Here is a 20444-nt window from a genome sequence, read left to right as displayed (position 1 = left end):
GCAGATCTCCATGTTTTGATCCAACAGTTAGAATGCTACCGCACCTCAGATTCATACCACTATGAAGAACAGCAGCATGAGATTGCTTATCCCAAACTGCAGATCAAATTAAATCTGCCTCCACCAACAAAAATGCTTTGACCGTGTCCCCCCCCCCCCCCTCCACATCGCATGCTACCGCACCTCAGATTCATACCACTATGAAGAACATGAGCATGAGATTGCTTATCCCACACCCCGCCCATCCCCCCCCCCCCACCGCACCCCCACAGGAGAATACAGCTGGTGAGATTACAGATCCCACTTTCACATTAAAAGTCACATCAAAAGCACGGTGCTTTCCCATTGTTAAATCTGGCTAATGTACGAGCGCTGAATGCAGTGGTAAGTCTTTCAGTGCAGATTGGATCTGGACGGTTCCAGTGCTGATTAGTGTTGGGCAGGGAGGGCTGTTTTACATGCTGAAAGTTGGCAGGATGAACCCCAGTCCAACTGCTCACTAGCAACCCTTCTGGTTGATCGGGGAACTGCAATGATCTTACACTGCACTGTGATGGGATGGGCCTGTACATTGTAATTTGTTTATCCAAATTTTTATAGGACAAAACCTCCATATTGAGCCATATGCAATAGAAAATTAATTGACATTACAAATGTATCCAATTACATTAAAAAACATAGTGTACCTTTAAGAATATTGTAGATTTTTAAAGCATATTTTATATTCATTTTTATCTATGACTGACACTCTTATGTAGTGCATTTACAGGAATAACAATAAAATGCAACTTGGAATAATAATCAAGAGGGTTACAAAATAGTTAAATTTTCTAAATCAAGAAAATGAATTGCCTAACTGATTACTTCACTCTAAAAAGCCAGACCAACATTCACCTCGTCAGTTTGAATCTCAACATCATAATTCAATTCCCAAACAAGTAACACACACACTCCACCGTTCAAGAAATGACCTAGCTCTCAGACATAAGTAGTAAGTGTTTTTTTCCACCCCACATGACGCACGACCATGCTTCACCTGATCTTGGTCTGACCTTGGGTCAGGCCTCAGGAGTAAATGCAGACACACACCTGCCCAGACGCAATGTTCTGCACCCAAAGCTATGGACCAAATAAAAAATGGAATGTGAGGTGCCAGTGGGAACATCCAGTTAAAGCCCTTGCCCTTTGTACAGGGTGGCACCACACGACCTGGCAGCCCCAGACGGCGGTGTATAATTGGCCATGGAGTCACACAGCGCGAGATGGCTTCAGTTAGCAGGATGCTCCCCGTTTTCCGACGCAAGGTTGGCCCATACGGTTGATCGGGTGGACCGCAGCCTGCCTGCATCTGCTGCTGTGTGAGTAGGGGTCCTCCAGGCCAATGAATGCACAGCTTAGCGGAGACTGTAAAAGATAACCAGCCCTTGAACGTTACCTGCCCTCAGATTACCTCAGCTGATTACCTGCCCTTCGGAAGACACCTCAATGGGACTGGCTAACGAACAAGACCGAATTCCAAATTGGGTGTAAAAGGGAAAAAAATGAGATGAAGAAATTAAAGAAATGTCGGTGGGTATCAGACAGAGGCGCCGCCTGCTGGAAGCCTTTTTCTGCGTTTTTACTTTGGTGCGAGTCACCTGGTGAACCCCTTCTCAAAATATCCTGCTCACTGTAGTGGGGACCATCAAATAAGCCAGACCTGTCGGCGTGTGTTTTCTGGCAGTCCCCACGGGAGGGGTCCCTGAGGCCGGCGAACGTGAGCGCGATTCGGCTCTCCGCACGAGGCGCTCGCTAGCCGCCTCCGCTAGCATGCGGCTCGCGGACCGTCCCCCACACGCGGGGCAGTTGGGCCCGGCCTGTGTCCAGGCTCAGCTGTCGCTGGGGGGCTGGGACGCTGGAGGGAGGTGTGGGGCGGGCCCGTTGAGGCGGTCCAGCTCGTCCACCTGCGGGGCGGGCGTGGTGCCGCCCCGGGACACGCCCTCCGCCATGGCGGCCAGGTTGGGCACGCTCTTGCTGCGCACGCACTGGAAGTCCACGTGCCGGCTCTTCCCCTCCTCCTTCTCCCAGGACAGCTGGATGAAGGGCCGCTGCACGTAGTTGTAAATGACCTCTGACCTGCCGCCCGGCCGCCGCTTCACCTTCTCCTTGCAGGTGGGGTACCCTGGGACACAGGAGGACCAAAGTTTTACTAGGGCACAGGCGCAGAGACAGTACAGTACTGGTATAGTCCACAATGAATGACAATTTCAGTACAAAGAGTTGGGTTTAAAAAGGTATGTGAGAGTGCATGTGTGTGTGTTTGTGCTTATGTTTGTGCGTGTGTATATGTGTGTGTGTGTGTGTGTGCGTATAAGCCTTACCCTCAATCCCAATGCGGATGTTCTTTAGCCCCCTCTCCTTGAGTAGCGCCTTGGCCACGTCTCTGTTCTCGATGTACTTGAAGAAGCGGTACAACTTAGTGCTGTAAATAACTGGAGCGGAGGAGAAGAAGGTCTGTATGAACATCAATCCCGTCACTGCTGACTTCAGTCCTACACACAGTACATCACGCTTCACGCCCACTTTCATCCGACAGCATTACGTCCATCTTTACAGTATTACTGTACATTTGCTTACCAGATGCCTGACATTGCTCAACAGGAGACAAAGCATACTGCCGCCAACTTAAGTGCCGTTTTCTGCATTAGCAGTATTGGGTTACTAACACTCACTCTTGAGTGTGACCTGATGTTGCCAGGGTTTTATTGAAGTCAGTGATTCCAAAAACCCTTTGATCTGTACTTGTTGAAAACCATACAACTCATCTCCTCCAGACAAGTGGACTGACCAGATTTCCCACAAAACAGCCTGGATGTGTTTCTTCACGAGAAACAAGACATTCTTGTAGAATGAGGACGTTTATAAAAATGTTAAAACAGGGTGAGGGGGGCCCTTACTTTGGGAGTACTCCTCGCCCATGGGAGGGGGGTGCTCCTGGTCCCAGTCCACCGTGTCGTCGTCGGTCAGCACCACGATGTGACACTCCCGCTCGCCCTCCTGCGCGCTGGTCACCATCGCTGGCACCACCAGGTCCTCCAGGAAGCCCTCAAACTGCCGCCGAGCCCCGTCATTGGACAGCTCGTGCAGCAGAGCGCCTGGGAAACGGAACAATGGGATTCGACCGTGAGCTGCGTGCTCGGCTGAGGTGTGGGTGTTTACGCTCAGTGTATAACAACGCTGTCATGCCTACATGCTATATGTACCATTTACCAGATTATTCTTTCAAAATGACTGTACACATGCAAGTCTGGTCACAGAGTACTAAAAATAAAGATAAAAAAATACAAAATGTAACATTCTTTTGTAGCACTTATTTCAGTGAATAGACAATGTAATTTTTTTTTATGTATTAACATTTATAGCCTGCTTGAATGGACATTTAACTAGTAAAGCCTTTGTGTCCAAAACAGATCTTAGAAACCACAACCACGTTGTGGGCAGTTGGATGTTAAACAGTAAGAGCTTAGCGATCTGAAGGCGACGGGGTGGAGATGGGAGGTCCCTGCACTCACTGAGATCGCGACACTTGACTGTGTTGTAGTCAAAGTTGATACAGAGGTAGTCACAGGCGTCCCGCAGCTCAGCCACCGAAACACCGTCCGGGCAGCGCAGAGTCCCCGTCCGGTAAAAATCCTGAGGACGAGAGAAAGCAACAGAGTTTGGGCTGATGGGTCCACTGTTTGTTTGAGGAATTCATTGAGGTTTCTCTCACTTTTCCATCTGTTTGTCAGTCCATTACAGTTTTTTTGCCATTACCGTAAAAGAAACTGGGCTGAGAGATTCGGGCCAGGACGGAGATTCGAAACTTACGAGGACAACCCGAAAGATGCTTGCACCAATGCCCTCTGCAATCTCGTACTCGCCCTTCCCGTTGGGCCTTGTGAAGTTGTGTTGCCGTCCCGGGCCAAACATCCTGAAATCATCACAAAGTCGGTTTGATAACCTAACACCGGGCTGACTAACACTTGAGGCTAAATCCCCCTGATGATCTCACATAACCTCACTCAGAATTCCATTGGAATTTATGGGCTTACAAGGCCAACAGTGACCTACCTTCCTAACATGGTGTCCGGGTGAGCGGTGAAGACTGCGGGGTCCACCACGAAATGCGTGCCATCCACCACCAAGGTAACCCTCTCGTTAACCGGAGGGGCTGGGTCCGGCACACTTTCCAGCTGTCCGCTCATTTCTGGGCCACAAAGTCCGCTGATATCTGCTTGAAAAGGACTGACTAGCAGCCCATTTCTCTCCTGAAGTTTCACTACAACATTTACAGAGAAGATGCAGATATATATATATATATATCTTATGACATAAACATCTACTTGCCTTTTTTAAGTTGATATTACGGATGCAAAGAGTAGAGAGTAGACTATAGTACACAACCAAAATATTTTAACAGCCACATTGAGTAACACTCTCGAGATTTTCCTCTTTTCATAATGTACAGCACATGTGGGGATGGGGGAGGGGAAAAGATGGACTCACCAAACTTTCTTTGTCTTTCCCTCCCTCACGTAAGTGTGCCCCCCAGGACTTCTTCACAGGCTGTGCATTCCGGTACCTGCAGTCAGACAGGTTTGGCCAGTATTAGATTGGTTGTTAAAACAAACAATAATGTTTCAACCTTGTAGGTACACCCACAGTAGCACCCAATCAGTCACAAATCAAACAGACTAGAGGTTTATATTTCCAGGGGGGACAAAAAGCTGACTATAAATTGTCTCCATGCAGTGATTTGATCAACGGTACATCAGTTTTTGGGCAGATATCCCTCACAGACATTTTTTCAAAACACATTAAATGACGTTACAGGAGAAATTACAATGAAATTACATGAGCGTTCCGATATGTGTCTTCTCAGAAGAAGAAAAAAAACAGAGCATTTCAGGCATAACATGGATCACGGCTCTTGCCATGAATGTAACAGAAGGGGATCTGATCGTTTTGGTGCTTTGCCAAAGGAGTGTCCCGTTCTCAACCCGCGGTTGATGGTGACATCACGCACACAAACGAAAGCCTAAAGAGTGTGACACATCAACGGCGGGGCGTTTGCTCTGAGGAAGTGAGTCGAATGATCAAGAAAACCAAGCTTTTAACGGCTGTTTTTTTTTTTTTGGGGGGGGGGGGGGGGGGGGGGGGGAGTACACAAAAAAAGACAGAAAGAAGGAAAAGTACACAAGTACACACTACCCACATACAACTTTAAAACAGACATTAAAACAGTCCAACAAATGTTGACAGCCCTTTTCGTTAGCGGAAGACCATTCAAATATTTACTGATAATCTGAAGGAGGGAAAAACGCAGGGAACGTTTGGAAAAGGCAGGCAGGATGGCAAGCCACTTTTTGCACCCTCTTTGGCTCCCGCCCACTGCTGTTAAGTCAGGTGCAGAGGTCCTGGCGCAGACTGACATGTCAGGACCTGCCCACTGCGCGACAATTCACGTGAGCCAATTAGTGACCACATCTGCTCTAGCCTGCTTAGGCCCTCGAAACAGGATTACTGGAGCGGTTCTCTGGCACATTACAGAAATGTGCGGTACATATACTGAAATCCACCGATTTCTGTACAATATTAAAGCACTCAGGCTGAACAGCATTCGGCCTCAACATTCAGGCAGAAAATTGCACATAATTATTTTTAAGTGAATCAGTTTGTGGGTTGCGTGACCACAAAAAAAGCAACACTGCCCCAATTTGCTGTTGAAAGTAAAAGATAAAATTGTTTTTGCTTCAACTCAAAAGCCCTTTAAGCTTTGACTGAACCACTTCATGTGAATGTGACTAAATAAAGGATAGAGGTTATTTATAGCTGCAGAAAATAAAAGGCATGAAAAGAGTAGACAAACAGGAACTACCAGTGGTTCAAATGAAAATGCTGGCTTCACAATAACAAAATACATTCAGCACATGGGTACAGTTTAATCTCCAATTCCCAAAAATTTCAATTTTATGCAAGTTATTCCTGAAAACAAGATTCTAAAGTAAGTATTTTTAAAAGCATTTTCATAGTGCTTGAAATGCATATGAAGTTATATTTAAAAAATCATTTTTAAATGTTTGTAATCTTATATAAAAATGTTATTTGATTAAGCAGGGTCTACACCGTAAAAGTTCAATATTGAATGTTTTCTGTTGACATCGCAATATGCTTCCCAATTCAATATCTGCAGTTAATAATTAACCAGCCTAAATGAAAACTGACCCAGTGCAGCAGTTGAGATTCCTAAAAACAACAGAAGAAGAAACTTGTCCCCTTGCTGTGCTTAAAATGCACCCACATCAACAAATTACTCCCCAGCAAACTGGCTCCTTTGCTTGGCAGTAACAGCGATATTATGTCCTTTCAGCTGCCAAGTATATCTTGCACCGTTCATAAATTTTAGGGTTGATGAACTGCAATTTATTTACAGCCCATCAAACCCAAAATTCATTGCATTTCACTTACCAAAGCTGCTACCGTTGGAATCGGTGAATCTGTTTCTGATAGGAATTAGCCTATTCAAATAGCGGCAGCCATGCTAGCACAGCAAGCTCACTGCGACCGCGTCCAGCGTCTTCCCAGCTTACTGAGCACAGACAGAGCATACGGTGACAATGCATTAGGGCCCTGAAATCCTATTACTACACTGGTGAGAAATCCAGTGACTTACTTGGGGGGGATTCCCAGTCAGTCTTTCCACCAAGTTGTTTGTGTCGATAACATACAGAAAGCATGTTTTTGCGCTGCTAACAAGGAACACGAAGAGTCAAAGAGTTAAAAATGTTTTTTTCCAGCAAGGCGAGCCAGACCAGCGGGTGGTCAGCTTTTTCCTGGTTTCTGAGGGATATTTTTGAACACGGCCTCACGGCACAGGCCCCCTCAGGCATCTTATTTATTTATATATCTGCACATTTTTCAGCCCCTGATCAAAATAACACGTGCCGTGCCATAACCCCCCCGACCCCCCCACAGGAATCAGGAAGTGTGGTATGCAGGAATTGGGGGGAGGGGCAGCAAAGAGCTGGGGATACTGCAGATGAGAAGCGGTAGGAGGGCAAATGAGCCGAACCATTAGCATTACAAAGCAGGCCGCGATGTCCAGAGATAACCTGTAGTTAGGCCTCAATTACCTCCAGTGGAATTACACAGAACAGACTAATCTAAATGTATCAATTCCAAATACGATTGTACCTGCAATTTGCATAAATTATTCTCATGAGAATCAAAGATGTCATGCAAAGAAATAAAGGGGAAAATGCAGGCTTTTAAAATATGACATCTCTGATAAAACATTTCATAATCACTACTACAATATTTTATGTCCTATGAAAGCTGTAGCCTTCGAAACCAACAGTTCAACTAATCAGGTACTCCAGCTTTATCGTTTCAGCATGTCAAGAGTTCACCTACAGTTAAGATTAATTTCCTCCTGTGAAATTAAACAGAACAGGACTATCTAAATATATGCCTTTCAATTTCAAATAACATACAATAACATACAACAATAAGTATACACCGTCTCTGATCATTTCATAATTACTACTTATTATATTTTATATCCAGTGAAGGCTGCATACCTTCAGCAACAACCATTTCAATAAGCAGCGTTGTTATTTAAATGTAGCTGCGGGCTACATTGAAAAAGTATGAACTGCTGGGTCTGGACAGGGCTGAAGCCCATGTCTACACCAGTGATTAGACAGTGTTTGTGGAGAGCGCATGGCTAATGCCCTTTACCCTGCATGGGAAATGAGTCCATTACTTCGAAATGCGGTAAGTGAATTTTAAAGACCTGTAGCATCCTGTGGGAATGTAGGAGGAAGCATGCCGACAGAAACCTTCAGGAAGAATATACAAACAGCACACATCAGAGATCTACAGACCAGAGATTTACAGTTCAACACTTCATATTCAAGTGTGGCAACAGTTCATGTAATTCTGGTATAACACGGTGGCATCACGAACCCACCATTAGTTCTTACCATTATCAACCTAATTTAGCAAACCTGAAAAAAGCTCACCTACTGGGTATTTCTTGGACTTTCTAGTGGAATTTGAAAGTATCTAGATTTCCCCTTTGCCACTAGCGTTTACTATGTAACATTTTCATTTTGCTTGCCACTGAATTGTGTTTAAATCTATAGCACATGAACATGGTAATAGGAACAAAGATATCGCAGGTAGCCTATTTGTTCAGGAGAACGTATGCTATTTAATAAAGCGCCTAAATAAGGCAGTGTGACAATGCCGGACGAGGCACAGATGGCTATACACATCTAAGTAAAATTTTAAAAAATAATAATAATTTGTTCATCTTCCAACAAATGATTAGAAACTGCGCAGCCTACTACAGCAAACAGGCAAGCACCCCAAAGAAACGTTTACAATTGTAAAGAGGAAATGTTTTCAGTCCAAGAAATCCAACGCCCTTGAATATTTATAATCGTAATTGCATTTTGTCATAATTTTACTGTAGTCTGTGATTAATAAATTGTAGCGTAGTCGGGTCATATCACAACATCTAAAGAGGAGTCAGCTGTGCTGGCCGCCAACTTGCTACATTAGATGCGAAGAAATAGCGCATTGAACAGTCCCAGGCAGGCTAGCTAACCGCTAGCTCTGTGCTAGATTGTCAATGGATATACTATTTATCTTCTCCATTTCAGTATACAATACGCTTATATACAGACTGTCCTATAGGCCTACAAGGGCATAAATAAGAACAACCACGTCACAACAACTACTACTAGTACTATTACAGTGGAACAGCTGCTAACTAGCCAGATGCTCAAATGCACAGTCATGTAGCTGAGAAGCTAGACTGCAGCTACAGGTTGCACACACGATCGTTAAAGGCTTGTAAACATTAGCCAGCTACTTACGTTCTTCTCGTGGAATTCTTCAGTCTCCGCTCAACACATAGTCTAATAATATCTGAGAACAATTCTTTATCCAGACGATTTGGCGATTTTATTGCTGTTGCAGATCTCAAGGAATTTGAATTCTGAAGCGTGCGTCCAATTCTGTACTCCGCCCCATCCCCTCAAGCGCAGTCCTCAGCGCCGACTACCAAAATAAAAGTCGCTTTCACGCCTTCTGGGCGAGTTTCACTCACCTCAACAAAAAATGCTGCTACACCCGTCCTCTCCTGGCGCCTGGCCGTCTGTCGAAATGACTGCGCAGTGAACTGACGTAAATTGATAAGTATGTCATGTGTTTGTGAAATAAACCTTTGAATGTGGGGCAGGTAATGTTAATTTTATACTTCCACGATAGTTTGCATGACATTTTTAATTTTAAAATATTTTCCTTGATGCTCTGCGGGGTAAAGGCATAAAAATAAGTCTGCTAGGGGAGTAATTTTGATTTCTTAAAATTATATACAACATAATAGTCGCACAGATGTGTGTTTGTATTCTGTATTTTAAGTAGAACAACACGTAGTCCTGTCTCAAAAATGCACAGCAGTTTTCACAGGAGAACAGAGCACTAAAAGTTTATGGCAACACTCAAGACAGGGATAAGGGACACCACTTCACTGAATCAGACTGGTACAGGCCAGGGCATATTTAAACATGTTTCCCCCCCCCACTTACGTATCATTACAAGTTCTTATGGTTAATGAAATGAACTGATGTAAACCTTACCCTTTACAAATCCTAGTGCAAACCTGTAAATTTTCACAATCAATAACTATATTTCAAATTTAGTTATGACAAACACTAATGGAACACGATCATTTTCAAGAGCTTGCTGAAATTTACACCTGTGCATAAAATTACTTTCCTGAAGCTTTTCAAGGCTGAAAGCAGAACACTGTTAAACCCAATGTATTACACATTACGGATGTATGAGGATATCAATATGCACTGTGCAAGCAACACCTGCATACACAAGGCCACCACTTTAGAAGCCTACAGCATCATGTGATTATGCTGTTGTTACTGACACCGTGCATGAGATGCGAAATAGGTTCTGACATGTAACAAAAAAAGGTTTTGAACTCTGATCTGGTTATTTTTTGGTATTCCAATGCCTCAAGGTTCTCTGAATGCACTGTCTGTTATGCAAGCCATGCATGTTAGGTGCGCTCCTGCAGTTGCCCTTGACCAAGGCACTGGCCTCAGAACTGGAGTTGGTCCCTGGGCGCTGCACTGTGGCTGCCCACTGCTCCTAAGTAAATAGGCTTGGTCAAATGCAGAGGACAAATTACCCCACGGGGTTCAATAAAAGTATATCTTATCTTATCTTATCTTAAGTCTCGGAAAGGATAGAGTTATGGTGGAAGCATGTTAACCGCTGAGAGAGTAGGAAGAGTTAGCGTCGTCTGGAAGGGCAGTTTATCTGTAGTACAGAGGGCCTTTTCCCCAATTCAGAATCAAGGCGCACGGCAAAAGCCATGTTATGTTTGGATAAATCCGGGAAGCTTGGGTTAAGCTTGTTACTGTGCAGATGGGAAGCAAATTCAATTTAGCCAAGTGACCAATTAGAATCTGGAGCACGCATGACCGGATGATTCTCTGTGATGAGTACAAATGAGTGAGACAGTTTCTGAATAGGAGAAAAAGAAAAGTATCAGCGATAGTTCTGACAACACACACACACGCATGCACGCACGCACGTACGCACACACACGCATGCAAGCACGCACGCACACAAACGCACACAAACACACACACAGAAAATAGGGAAGTCATGGCTTTTCAGCTTGGAAATGGAAAATCGATGTGGGAAATTTATGACCACAATCAAGAAACACAATGTACAGTACAGTGGTCGCAATCCATTTGCAAGTTTACACAATCCTTTTAACAAACCAGAAATCAAAAGAGAAGTATTTATTTCTTTAGTTTTTTTCTTTTTTTTTTTGCAGAGATCAGTCTTCAAGGCAAATCTGATTTCAAACTGCAACAATATCTGATTAAACACACATGCGCACAACACATCACACGAAGGAACATCTGTGACATTTTAAAAGCACAAACTTTAAAAAAAAAAAAAAAAAAACGGGTTTTACATTTAGCTTTTGAAATTAAATCATGTTTAAAATGTATTTTAAAGTGCTTCAAACTAAGTAGTAAAATAGCTTGCAAACACATCTCTCTGCATTTATCTCTCTTAGCTTCATGCTCTTCTCTTTTCTACGAATGCACACGATACCTGAAATACACTGGGGCAACATGGAGGTTACCTAAGAACACTGAGGAATGAATGGACACAAAGACTATGCAATATCATTAGCCGTTAATAACACACCTGAAGGGGAGCATACAAAAGTCAGTGACTTATAAAGTGCTACCATTTCCTGTAGCCTCGGTTTTTGAAGCTCGGTTTGGCCCCGTGAAAAAGTCACATATGTCAATATGTGGGAAAATGCAAAATCCAAAATGTATGGAAAAATGTACATTTAGATATTGGTCAAAGTATCCAACATATATTTAAAGACATATAAATTATTTCAACGTTCATATCTGCAATATGATACACGCATCATACATTTCAGAACTTTAAATTAAATGGACCTTTCAGAAAGTCTTTTCAGCACCTGACAAGAGATACATGTAAATGACACAAAATGCTTCTGTAAAGTTTTCTTCCAATAAGAATAAAATCAAATCTCTACGTGCTCCCTGTTTAATACTTTTGTTCACAACATTAATTTAAAAAAAATTTCTACACTACAAGGACTCAATTGAACACATGAACATGATAACTGATACATCTAAAATAGGCTACATAGTCTACACAGTATATTACTTGTGTTCCTTATATTTTGGATTTTATATTTCGACATACGCCACTTTTCACCAAGCTAACCACGCATTCAACACATTGCAGTCAAGTTCCGCTTGACACTTGTTTTTGGAAAATCATGAACAGTGATTTGGCTGACCACACATTTAGAATGGAGATTATGAACAGTGATTCAACTGACCACACATATAAAATGGCAGCAAAACGGACTTTAACAGCTTGGTTTGTATGTGCGATGTTCCTTGTTGTGGCCTTATCTTCTCCTTCTTTAGCTGCTGGTAGAATAACTGAGAACCTTGAGTCCATTTTACTCTTTTTACAATATTAGTCTTGATTATTTTTTTAACCACATTGACATTTGGCTGAGAAGTAGCCTTTGGTGCCAATTACCAAGAGGATACAATGTGTTCAGAAATCATGGCGGGATTAAACTGGCCTCTCTAACATTAAATTGATCAGCTTGGAACAAATACCTTTCTGAAATGTAACAGCCTGTGTGCAATTCAACAGGCAAGCTGGACAGAATGAGTAGGGTCTTCTCCTGAAACATGCCTCGATGGCATTTTCCTTCCAAAAAAAAAAAAAAAACAAACAAAATTACATAAAACTTAATGTATATTTCTTATCGTGGTGCAAGTGGCTGGACCTACTCAGGAGGAGGGGTTAATACCTTGTTCAGTAAAATAAAATTGTTTTTCTCAGGTGAAAGTCGACAAACGACAGTGAAATAACTTAGTGAAGAGAAGCATCTGCTGTGTCCACCTCCCCAAAAATGTAACAGAAACAGAACAACGTTTTGGCTACTTTTTTTTTTTTTTTTGTCTCCTCGACGTACCAAGGTTTTTAAGGGCTAACAGTGGCGGAGGACACAACACCAAAGGGTCAAAGGTGAGGTCGCTCCGTGGTCACAGGCAAGGCCAAGGCTGCGGTCAATCCAAGGCTGTTACCGCCACCGGCGCTCGGCGGAAGAAGAAGCTGGAGCCGCGAAACAGCTGACCCTGCAGACCGAGGAGAAAGAGGTCACACACACACACACACACACACCATACTCTAAAACAGAAAAAAGTTTACAAAGCTGGAAAAGCAGGGAAACTGAACGTCTGTGAGTGCTGTGTCTTGGCTTGCAGTATGTGTTGGGACAGGTATTTCCAATGCAACGTTTCGGAAAATAGCGCTGTATCGTGTACAGCTTTTCATTTTGGACAAAACAGGCCTGCGTCATACGAAATGAGGTAAGGAGTAGCCAAACGAAAACAAAATGTTGGCCGAAACCACCAGAACCATGACGCTCAACACTCAGCGAGGCCTACCTGGACACTGAGGTGCCTCCAGCAGTGGGCCCAGGACTTGAAGATGGGGGAGTTTGGTGGGAGACCAGCTGCCAGGCTGTTGGAGATACAAGCACACATGATATCTGACAGTCATGCTCTCCCCCCTTTTACTGTGATCCACAGTAGTACAATGGCAGTGAGTCGGGGGTGGGGGGGGAGGGGTTCCTGAACATATCCTACGAGATGTGGTGGGTCCTGTGAGGCCAGAAGAGCCTTTTCACCAAGCCTCACGGTAAAGACTGGCCTTGCAGACACTGAGACTGCTCCTACTGGACAACAAAGTGGAAATTTCCTTTAGGATTTTCTTTTGGGGAGGGGGGGGGGTGTTAACAGTCAACTTTTGGGAGGACATCAAACAGGAAATTTTCTTCAGGATTTTTTATTGGGGGTGGGGGGGGGGGGGGTGGACACTAACAGTACCACCCAATACAATATGATAATATTGGGGAGGGGGGGGGGCATTTAATTCTTTCCTATAGTTTGGGTGAATCCTAAGAAGGACAGCACAGAATTTTAGGTCCTGTATAGGGAAGAACAGCCTACACAATTTCAGTTTATCCAGCTGAGTCACATTAAGATGGAAATATATTTTTCAAGAAAGCCCTAGCCAACTCAAAATGACATTACCGAGAATTTTTGGCGGAGTTTAGTATCTCTTTGCTCATAATCTGACCGTTAAAAGCCTTCGGTTCAAATCTCTGTACACAACCACTAAGCTCTCTACCTCAATCTAGTGTGACCATGGATGAGAAAAATTTAAGCAGACGGACAAGAGAGGGCCTCTCCCAGCCTCAATGTGCTGGTAACAGATACAATCCGGTGGGCGGATCCCTTACCCACAGTTGTTTACCGCCATGAGATCTGCCACAAGCATGAAAGGGTACGTCAACACGCTGACCGCGATCTGGAGAGGGAGGGGAACAAGCACTGAGTCAGAGTCCCCCAGTCCAAACGGGGGGAAGAATTATCATGGGCAGCCGACCTCTTTTCGTCAGTTTTGCGCTATGTGCACAACACAGCAGACAGAAGCAAAGAGCATCGCTCTGTTCAGCTCCTGATGGGCATCAGTCCAAGCGAATGCCCTCATAACTAATGTGATTAGCTAGGTCTGTTCAGACCAGGTAGTAAAATCAGGAGTGCCAGTGTTCAGAGTGGAGCAGATGAGTAAACTGACCAATGACTGTGCTTAAATGACTGACCAATCAAATGACTGTGCTTAAATGACTGACCAATCAAATGACTGTGATTAAACTAAAAAAACATTGGGCCTCACTATGCGCCATTACTCTCATTCCACTGCACTGGGGGACAGATGGGAAGGATGTTTCATCACGTTTCCTTTTACCTTGTGCAATACTTCACGTCAATCGTACTTTTAAACAAAAACAACTGCAAAATAAGTTCCTTGTAAAACTGACCGAATTGAGAAGGAAAGCAGCTTACTCACCCCCATTACAAACTTAGTGTAACTCCTGACTGCTGGTGCTTGGCTAAACTGAAGAAACAAGATGGAGAAAAAATACATTGCCAAACATTAAAATAGCATCTTATGAAGCCAAGATGATTAATTAAATTTCAAAGGAGCAGTGGCAATGTAACATTAAAGTACAGTAAACAAGTCTGGTGACCTTAAAGCATATTGAGATTGACTTGCAACTTAAGCCTTAAAGACCCCGTGCAGTCACTTTTTTTCTTAAAAAATGTCAAAATTTCCATTAAATCACAAAGTCAAAGATACTCTTACTTATTCCAAATAATTACATTTCCTCCTAATGTAAAGTATGTCATTTTTAAACAGACAGTCAAAGATCTCAAACAGTATGTCTGTTCTGTAATGGACATTCCACCCGAAGTTCACTTCTGCCTGGCAGCTCATGGCATCAGGCTAAGGGAATTGAAGTGATGCTAAGTAGTTCGAATGTAAAAAGAAAGAACAATACTATATACTAATTATGCTTTTAATGCAAGTACCTTGCTGCTTTTTGGGACTTAAAAAACCACTCAACTAAATAAAACAGACTTAATATCAAAGTATTTGTTTTCCATGGTTCTCTTATGTATAACTAAAAATGATGACTTTGATTGCAAAGTCTGTGAAGCATACAATCTGAAAAAGATTTCATTCTCATAAATGAAATTATTGCTACTGCTACTGAAAGTATTACCTTTACACATAACACACCAGGGAACTACTAGTTCCAACTCAGTGTGCTCCTTTAATTGAATTCTGTTGTAACACAACATGGCAACAATCAGTTATTTTGTAAATTGAAAAATATACGAATACACAAACAAAAAAACTCTGCGCTGAATGTGCTGTAATCTACTGAAGTAAGTGAACAGAGGAAACTGGAAACAGGACCTCAGCGATGTTGTCAAGCTACGACAGTAAGCGGTTTCTGCCCTCTAGTGGCCAGAGTATTCATACTTACATTGTCATCCACAGCGTAGGTGTTGATGAGGTGAGCCAGAAGATTACAGCACCACAGGAATATCACCTCACCCAAGACGTGGGGTATAATGCCACTAAAGATGCAAAGTATGCTTTTCAGATCAGTGACACACAAACCGCAAATTCAAATAAATTCATCACACACAAAATGGTCTGTGAGTCACTCTTGCCTGATAAGGATGGTGAGTATTTTACTATGAAAAACATGTGGAAGCGCAGCCAATCAGGACTTTACCAGCCACATCCTCACTACAGCTTAATCAGCAAGCCCTGTAAAGGCATCTGCTTAAATTAAACTTCACTCACCTTACACGCCTTCTGTACAGTTTAAAGGTCAGCCTGTTCACATGCCCGATATTCTTCTATCAAATGGACTATGTAATAGACTGATGTGTATAAAGTGTGTATATATATTAAATATATAAATGTGTATAAGCTATTTATAAAAATTAAATAAGGCTTAGAAAATGAACATATCTGTTAAACATGGACTGTTTAAAAAACGACTTGATATGAATACAAATAAATCCATGCATAACAAATTACACAATGGAGCAACAGAAAATGGAGCAAAAGAAATGTTGAAATTCTCAAGCTCTCGGCTCTAAAAATACCTCCTCCCATTAATGAGACACAAAACCAAAGTTTCAGGAAAATTTTTCTTTCATAAGAGTTCAAATGCCAAGGTAATCTTGCCCTGAAGAAGCCAAATAATTTTTTTTTTTAAGTAATGGTTATACACCAAGAGGACATTAATGCTAGTCTGCTCTTAGACCTCATCCTATGCAGTTAGCTGGTTAAGGAGAGGCTAAATCAAAGAGAGCTAACAGTTGAACACAGACATGGACACAGATGCAGACGTACACAAAGAAACCGCCCACGCCTTCCTCCTGGAAAATTTTGGCGATGCAGCTGAACAGACCCCTGGGAAACGAAGAGAGGACAGAATCGGACGGAGGCACTGGAGACGGCTCCCAACAACACTAAAAACGGCAGCTGCTGCTGCTGCTGCTGCTGTAACATTTCACAGCGATGATGTCAGCGCAAAACATAGCGAGGGAACACGTTGCCATGGTCACCGGGAAAAGCCCCTCACAGACGGATTTACCTGTATTTGACCTCCCTCCCCACAAACTGGGCCATGCAGCGCACAGAGATGACTGTGGGAGAAGCAGAGGATCAGAGACATTGCTGCACACTGGGCTTAACACTGGAGGGGTGTGTTTTAGAGTGTTCTATAATTCTATTCTATTCCATCGTACGTTCCGTTTGGAATCCTACGAACATTCTTCTTTACTTCCCATCACGGTGGGACCACAGAAACACATCGTTAACATTCTAGATTTACCCTTGGTCTACCGTTCAAATTCATAAGGAAATGCCTCACAAAGAACTACATTCACAACAAAAGATTAGAAACTGCTCAGTCCTGTGTTTGAGTACATGGCAATGGCAGAACAATTCTCACTATATAATACAAACAAAATACAAGCACAAACAGTACTCAGCCAAAACTACTCTGAAATGTAAAATACTGTACATGTTAGAGGTCACAGATGAGTCATCTGCCTGTCTTACTGCCATAAAATAGAAATGAAATACCCTTCAATGCCTTGACACAGAAAATGCTGTTTGGTAAATGTGGATCGTAAAGGTGTGCTTGTTTTATATTTCAATCCACTTAGTGCCCATAAGCCCCCAGCATGACATAATTTTACAGTGTTCACAGTAAGAACACATTATATGCAATACATCACATAGCAGTATTCTACAGTAGATTCCAGAATTTCCTGCAGAACTACCATCTTGCAGAAGTTAACATCTCTGATTGTGTTATTTTATCATTTCCTGTAGTACTGGTACACTTTTTAAAAGCATTTATATAGCAGCAGCCTTCTACGGAAAAGAGCATCCCCTAAATGGATTTAATGTCCTTGGGGAATAAATATAAAGCACTTTAAAGGCCTGGGAGCACAGGCTCAGCTGGGATTTAAATTCACAACCGCGTTAAATTCAGTCAAGCGCCCCCGTCCCCTCAAGACGAGCCATTACCGTGGAAGGGGTGCGTGGCGATTCTGGACAGGCACTGGACCACCATCTCGTGAGAGGTCTGGAACACAAAGCAGGGGCTGTAATGACCCCCCACACAGCATCATCACACAAGACACGCGGTCAGCCCGCCCAGGTGACCACCCACCTCTCTGACCACCTTCCGGAAGGAAGTCTTCAGGTCGTCTCTGTTGGACACCTGCTCCGTGTCTTCTGCTGGAACTGCCTGGAGACATGAAACAGGAAGGAGAGCCTGGAGAGCCAATCACTTCAAAGTAATTATTTTCTCTGAAATTCCCTGGGCTACTGGGCATAGCAGCACTTAAAAAGCTCCTCTATAAAAGAATACATTCATTTTTTGTTGCATATTTACTGCATGCTACCTGTGAAATCTTTTGAGAACTTAATGTAGACTTCTGTTCACGATCCACTTTTAAATTACTCATAATCATGGTTTTATAGCATAAATGAAGGTTTTCCCACTGAATATGGTCTGGAAAGAGGACGATGCAATGGCTTCGTAATGGCAATTACATTGACTATAACTACATTCTACCATTTCCCCTTGACACCTAAGTAAAAAAAAAAAAACATTACAGCCACATTGTCTGCCATAAACTCAGCAAAAGTAGGGAATTGGCTGGAACTCTATGTTATAGAGTAATTGGAAACGAGAACTGAAAAAAGAGGCCTTTACAAGGCAATGATCCGTATATGTGGTGAGCCCGTTAGCTACCCAAGGGCCTGTCCATGAGCCTCTCGGTGCGCTGACCTGTTTGACCTTGCTGCGCACGATGGTGGAGATGGCACTGGACATGACGCGAGGAGACAGGCCACGGAACAGCCCCCGCTTTCCGTCCACCCTTATGATGTGGCGCGCTGCGGCACGGTGGAGAAAGAGAGAGAGAGAGAGAGAGAGAGAGAGGGGGCGTGACCATGGAGCACAGTCTGCAGGCTCCATTCCCCAACCACCTTTCCAAAGGAGACATACTGTATGTGACCTAGCCAACAAACTTCTGGTAAGGCAGCAAGGGAAAAAAATGCTGGCTTGTGTTCACATCACATTCAGTGTATTGCCAGCTCTTGCCTCCTTCGTAGGCAGCAACACACATAACCCTGATTTTTTTTTTTTTTACAGTGATGTTCCTGGCAGACCACCCAAGTGTTCCTTGTTACGTTATAAGCTCTACAGTGCCTGAATAATATTTATTATAGCAATTCTGATGGAAAACTTCTGGGATTCTAACCTGCAATTTTCTACTGTCAAATCCTGTCCAGTAGAACTACCATCCTGTTCTACCAGAAATGGTAGAATGGCAATCAAGTCAGATGGGCTCCTACGCAGTGTTTCTGAGACAGGGTTGCTTGTTCAGCCTTTAGGACACTTACCATAAGAGAAGAATCCAGGAAGGTACAGCACCTTCCTCCCAAACATGGTGGTCCCTACTGTGGGGGGAAGAGGTTCATGTCCGACCTAGCAGGAGAGACACTGCACTGATTCATCTGAGAGGCAGACTACCTTACCAGTGGTCATGCCAACAATGAGCAATAACAAAGGCTGAAGTGTGTTCTTGGGCCATGCCAAATTAAAACTTACGAGTGCATAACATGCTCTCTCAGCACTTCTCAAAGGACAATCATATACAGATGTTGCAATGTGCCTGCAGCACCAACTACTGTAGCTGGATGCAGTAGAGCCCTATAATCTTTGGCCAATAGTAAATGTAATTATTAAAAGGCAGATAAGGCTTCTGTCAAGTTCAACAAAAATAAAATGTGCTTGGCAACAGGAAAATGTCACTTTTTAAGGCTGTATACAAGTTGCCATTCTATGCCGCATGTCTTGCGTAGATGTCCATGCTGAGTGTTTGATTTTGCTTTGCCATATTCTTGTGTTTTTGCGGTTCGTAGAACAGGAGTATCAACCCCCTAATAAGCGGTAAGGGGATTCGGGTGTAGATTACGTGAGAGAATGCTGAGAATGCATAGTCAGCGATAAAAATATAGAAATATTACGCATAAAAAGAAAAGAAATGAAGAACATGCAGTGCAAGATGTGAACGGAAAACACATGCAACATGTAACACCTTTGAAAACACAACTATCCTCATATTTATCCCTATTTACTGTAACACGTCAGTAACACATCTGTGCTAACTGCGCCCTTATCGCTATGGCGCACCAGTGTTGTGCCGCGGTGCAAAAATGGTTCTCAAAGGAGACTTCGCCAAAGTATTTGTAATGCTAAAACAGTTTCCAGAGCACACATGCATCATTTCAAACGTGCTTTCTTTCAGCCTATTATGCATTTTACTCGGGACAGCTAGCTAGCTACCTGGATGAGCAGTTTCACATAGAGCAGTGGATGTGTTATCGCCGTCACCCCGGCTCCCAGTAGCACGATCGCCGTGTCCATATCAACCGGGGCGCCGGACGAACCCGGAACGCCATTACGTTCGAACAAAGGGCCCCGTTGACCACCCCCCTCAACTGACATGTTTTCTGGGGTGACCATCTCCGAAGGGAATCCACTTCGGCCAGGCCTTTATTCGGAAGGGAAGGGTTAGGATGTGCAAGTGGACCAGCCTGTGTCACGTGATCGACCAGAGCAGGAAATTTACCAAAACAACTACTGACGTAATTAAGGAGGTGGAGCATGCAGTCCCACGTTTGCGTGCAGAATCCATGTGGCCAACAGAGGGCGCGATACACCAAGAATAACGTCAGAATAACTTCGCAACTTTTCGATAAATAATGCAGTATCAGCCTGTTTGACCAGTTAGACATCGGATGCGACCCGTATTCGTTTAGCTCTCTGATAAGGCAACAGTTAA

General features: G+C 43.3%; 2 protein-coding genes across 4 annotated transcripts; both read right to left on the bottom strand.

The window, feature by feature from the left end:
- Nucleotides 1-256: 256 nt before the first annotated feature.
- kctd20 (potassium channel tetramerization domain containing 20) lies at nt 257-9163 on the bottom strand. 3 transcript variants are annotated; one of them, XM_035388979.1, is made up of 8 exons: nt 8907-9163; nt 4528-4603; nt 4093-4300; nt 3850-3952; nt 3552-3672; nt 2937-3134; nt 2361-2471; nt 257-2161 (listed from the first exon to the last, which is right to left on the bottom strand). In XM_035388979.1, the coding sequence occupies exons 3-8, from the start codon at nt 4224-4226 to the stop codon at nt 1869-1871; spliced, it is 960 nt and encodes a 319-aa protein (XP_035244870.1). In that variant the 5' UTR covers nt 4227-4300; nt 4528-4603; nt 8907-9163; the 3' UTR covers nt 257-1868. The 3 variants fall into 3 exon arrangements, with proteins under 3 accessions (XP_035244870.1, XP_035244871.1, XP_035244872.1); XM_035388980.1 differs by lacking the exon at nt 8907-9163 and adding an exon at nt 6695-7499; XM_035388981.1 differs by lacking the exon at nt 8907-9163 and adding an exon at nt 6490-6669.
- A 1582-nt stretch (nt 9164-10745) lies between these two features.
- Nucleotides 10746-20229, bottom strand: LOC118211889 (mitochondrial carrier homolog 1-like). The gene is made up of 12 exons (XM_035389451.1): nt 19946-20229; nt 19000-19084; nt 18383-18489; nt 17759-17836; nt 17614-17671; nt 16670-16721; nt 16426-16485; nt 15542-15635; nt 14557-14604; nt 13946-14013; nt 13089-13164; nt 10746-12776 (listed from the first exon to the last, which is right to left on the bottom strand). The coding sequence occupies exons 1-12, from the start codon at nt 20123-20125 to the stop codon at nt 12708-12710; spliced, it is 975 nt and encodes a 324-aa protein (XP_035245342.1). The 5' UTR covers nt 20126-20229; the 3' UTR covers nt 10746-12707.
- Between the last annotated feature and the right edge of the window lie 215 nt (nt 20230-20444).

Source organism: Anguilla anguilla, chromosome 13 (genome assembly GCF_013347855.1).
Source record: "Anguilla anguilla isolate fAngAng1 chromosome 13, fAngAng1.pri, whole genome shotgun sequence".
Lineage (NCBI taxonomy): Eukaryota > Metazoa > Chordata > Actinopteri > Anguilliformes > Anguillidae > Anguilla > Anguilla anguilla.
The sequence above is the reverse complement of the archived record's forward strand: the minus strand, read 5'-3'. Positions and strand labels throughout refer to the sequence as shown.

What these genes read in the sequence shown, in the direction of transcription:
- kctd20 (XM_035388979.1), bottom strand. Translation starts at nt 4,226, where the DNA reads ATGAGCGGACAGCTGGAAAGTGTGCCGGACCCAGCCCCTCCGGTTAAC. An exon ending in CCGGACACCATGTTAGGAAG is followed by an intron (nt 3,953 to 4,092) that starts GTAGGTCACTGT and finishes TGATGATTTCAG; the next exon opens with GATGTTTGGCCCGGGACGGC. An exon ending in GGGCGAGGAGTACTCCCAAA is followed by an intron (nt 2,472 to 2,936) that starts GTAAGGGCCCCC and finishes CCTCCGCTCCAG; the next exon opens with TTATTTACAGCACTAAGTTG.
- LOC118211889 (XM_035389451.1), bottom strand. Translation starts at nt 20,125, where the DNA reads ATGGTCACCCCAGAAAACATGTCAGTTGAGGGGGGTGGTCAACGGGGC. An exon ending in TGCGCAGCAAGGTCAAACAG is followed by an intron (nt 17,837 to 18,382) that starts GTCAGCGCACCG and finishes TCATGTCTCCAG; the next exon opens with GCAGTTCCAGCAGAAGACAC. An exon ending in CCTACGCTGTGGATGACAAT is followed by an intron (nt 14,605 to 15,541) that starts GTAAGTATGAAT and finishes TTGTTTCTTCAG; the next exon opens with TTTAGCCAAGCACCAGCAGT.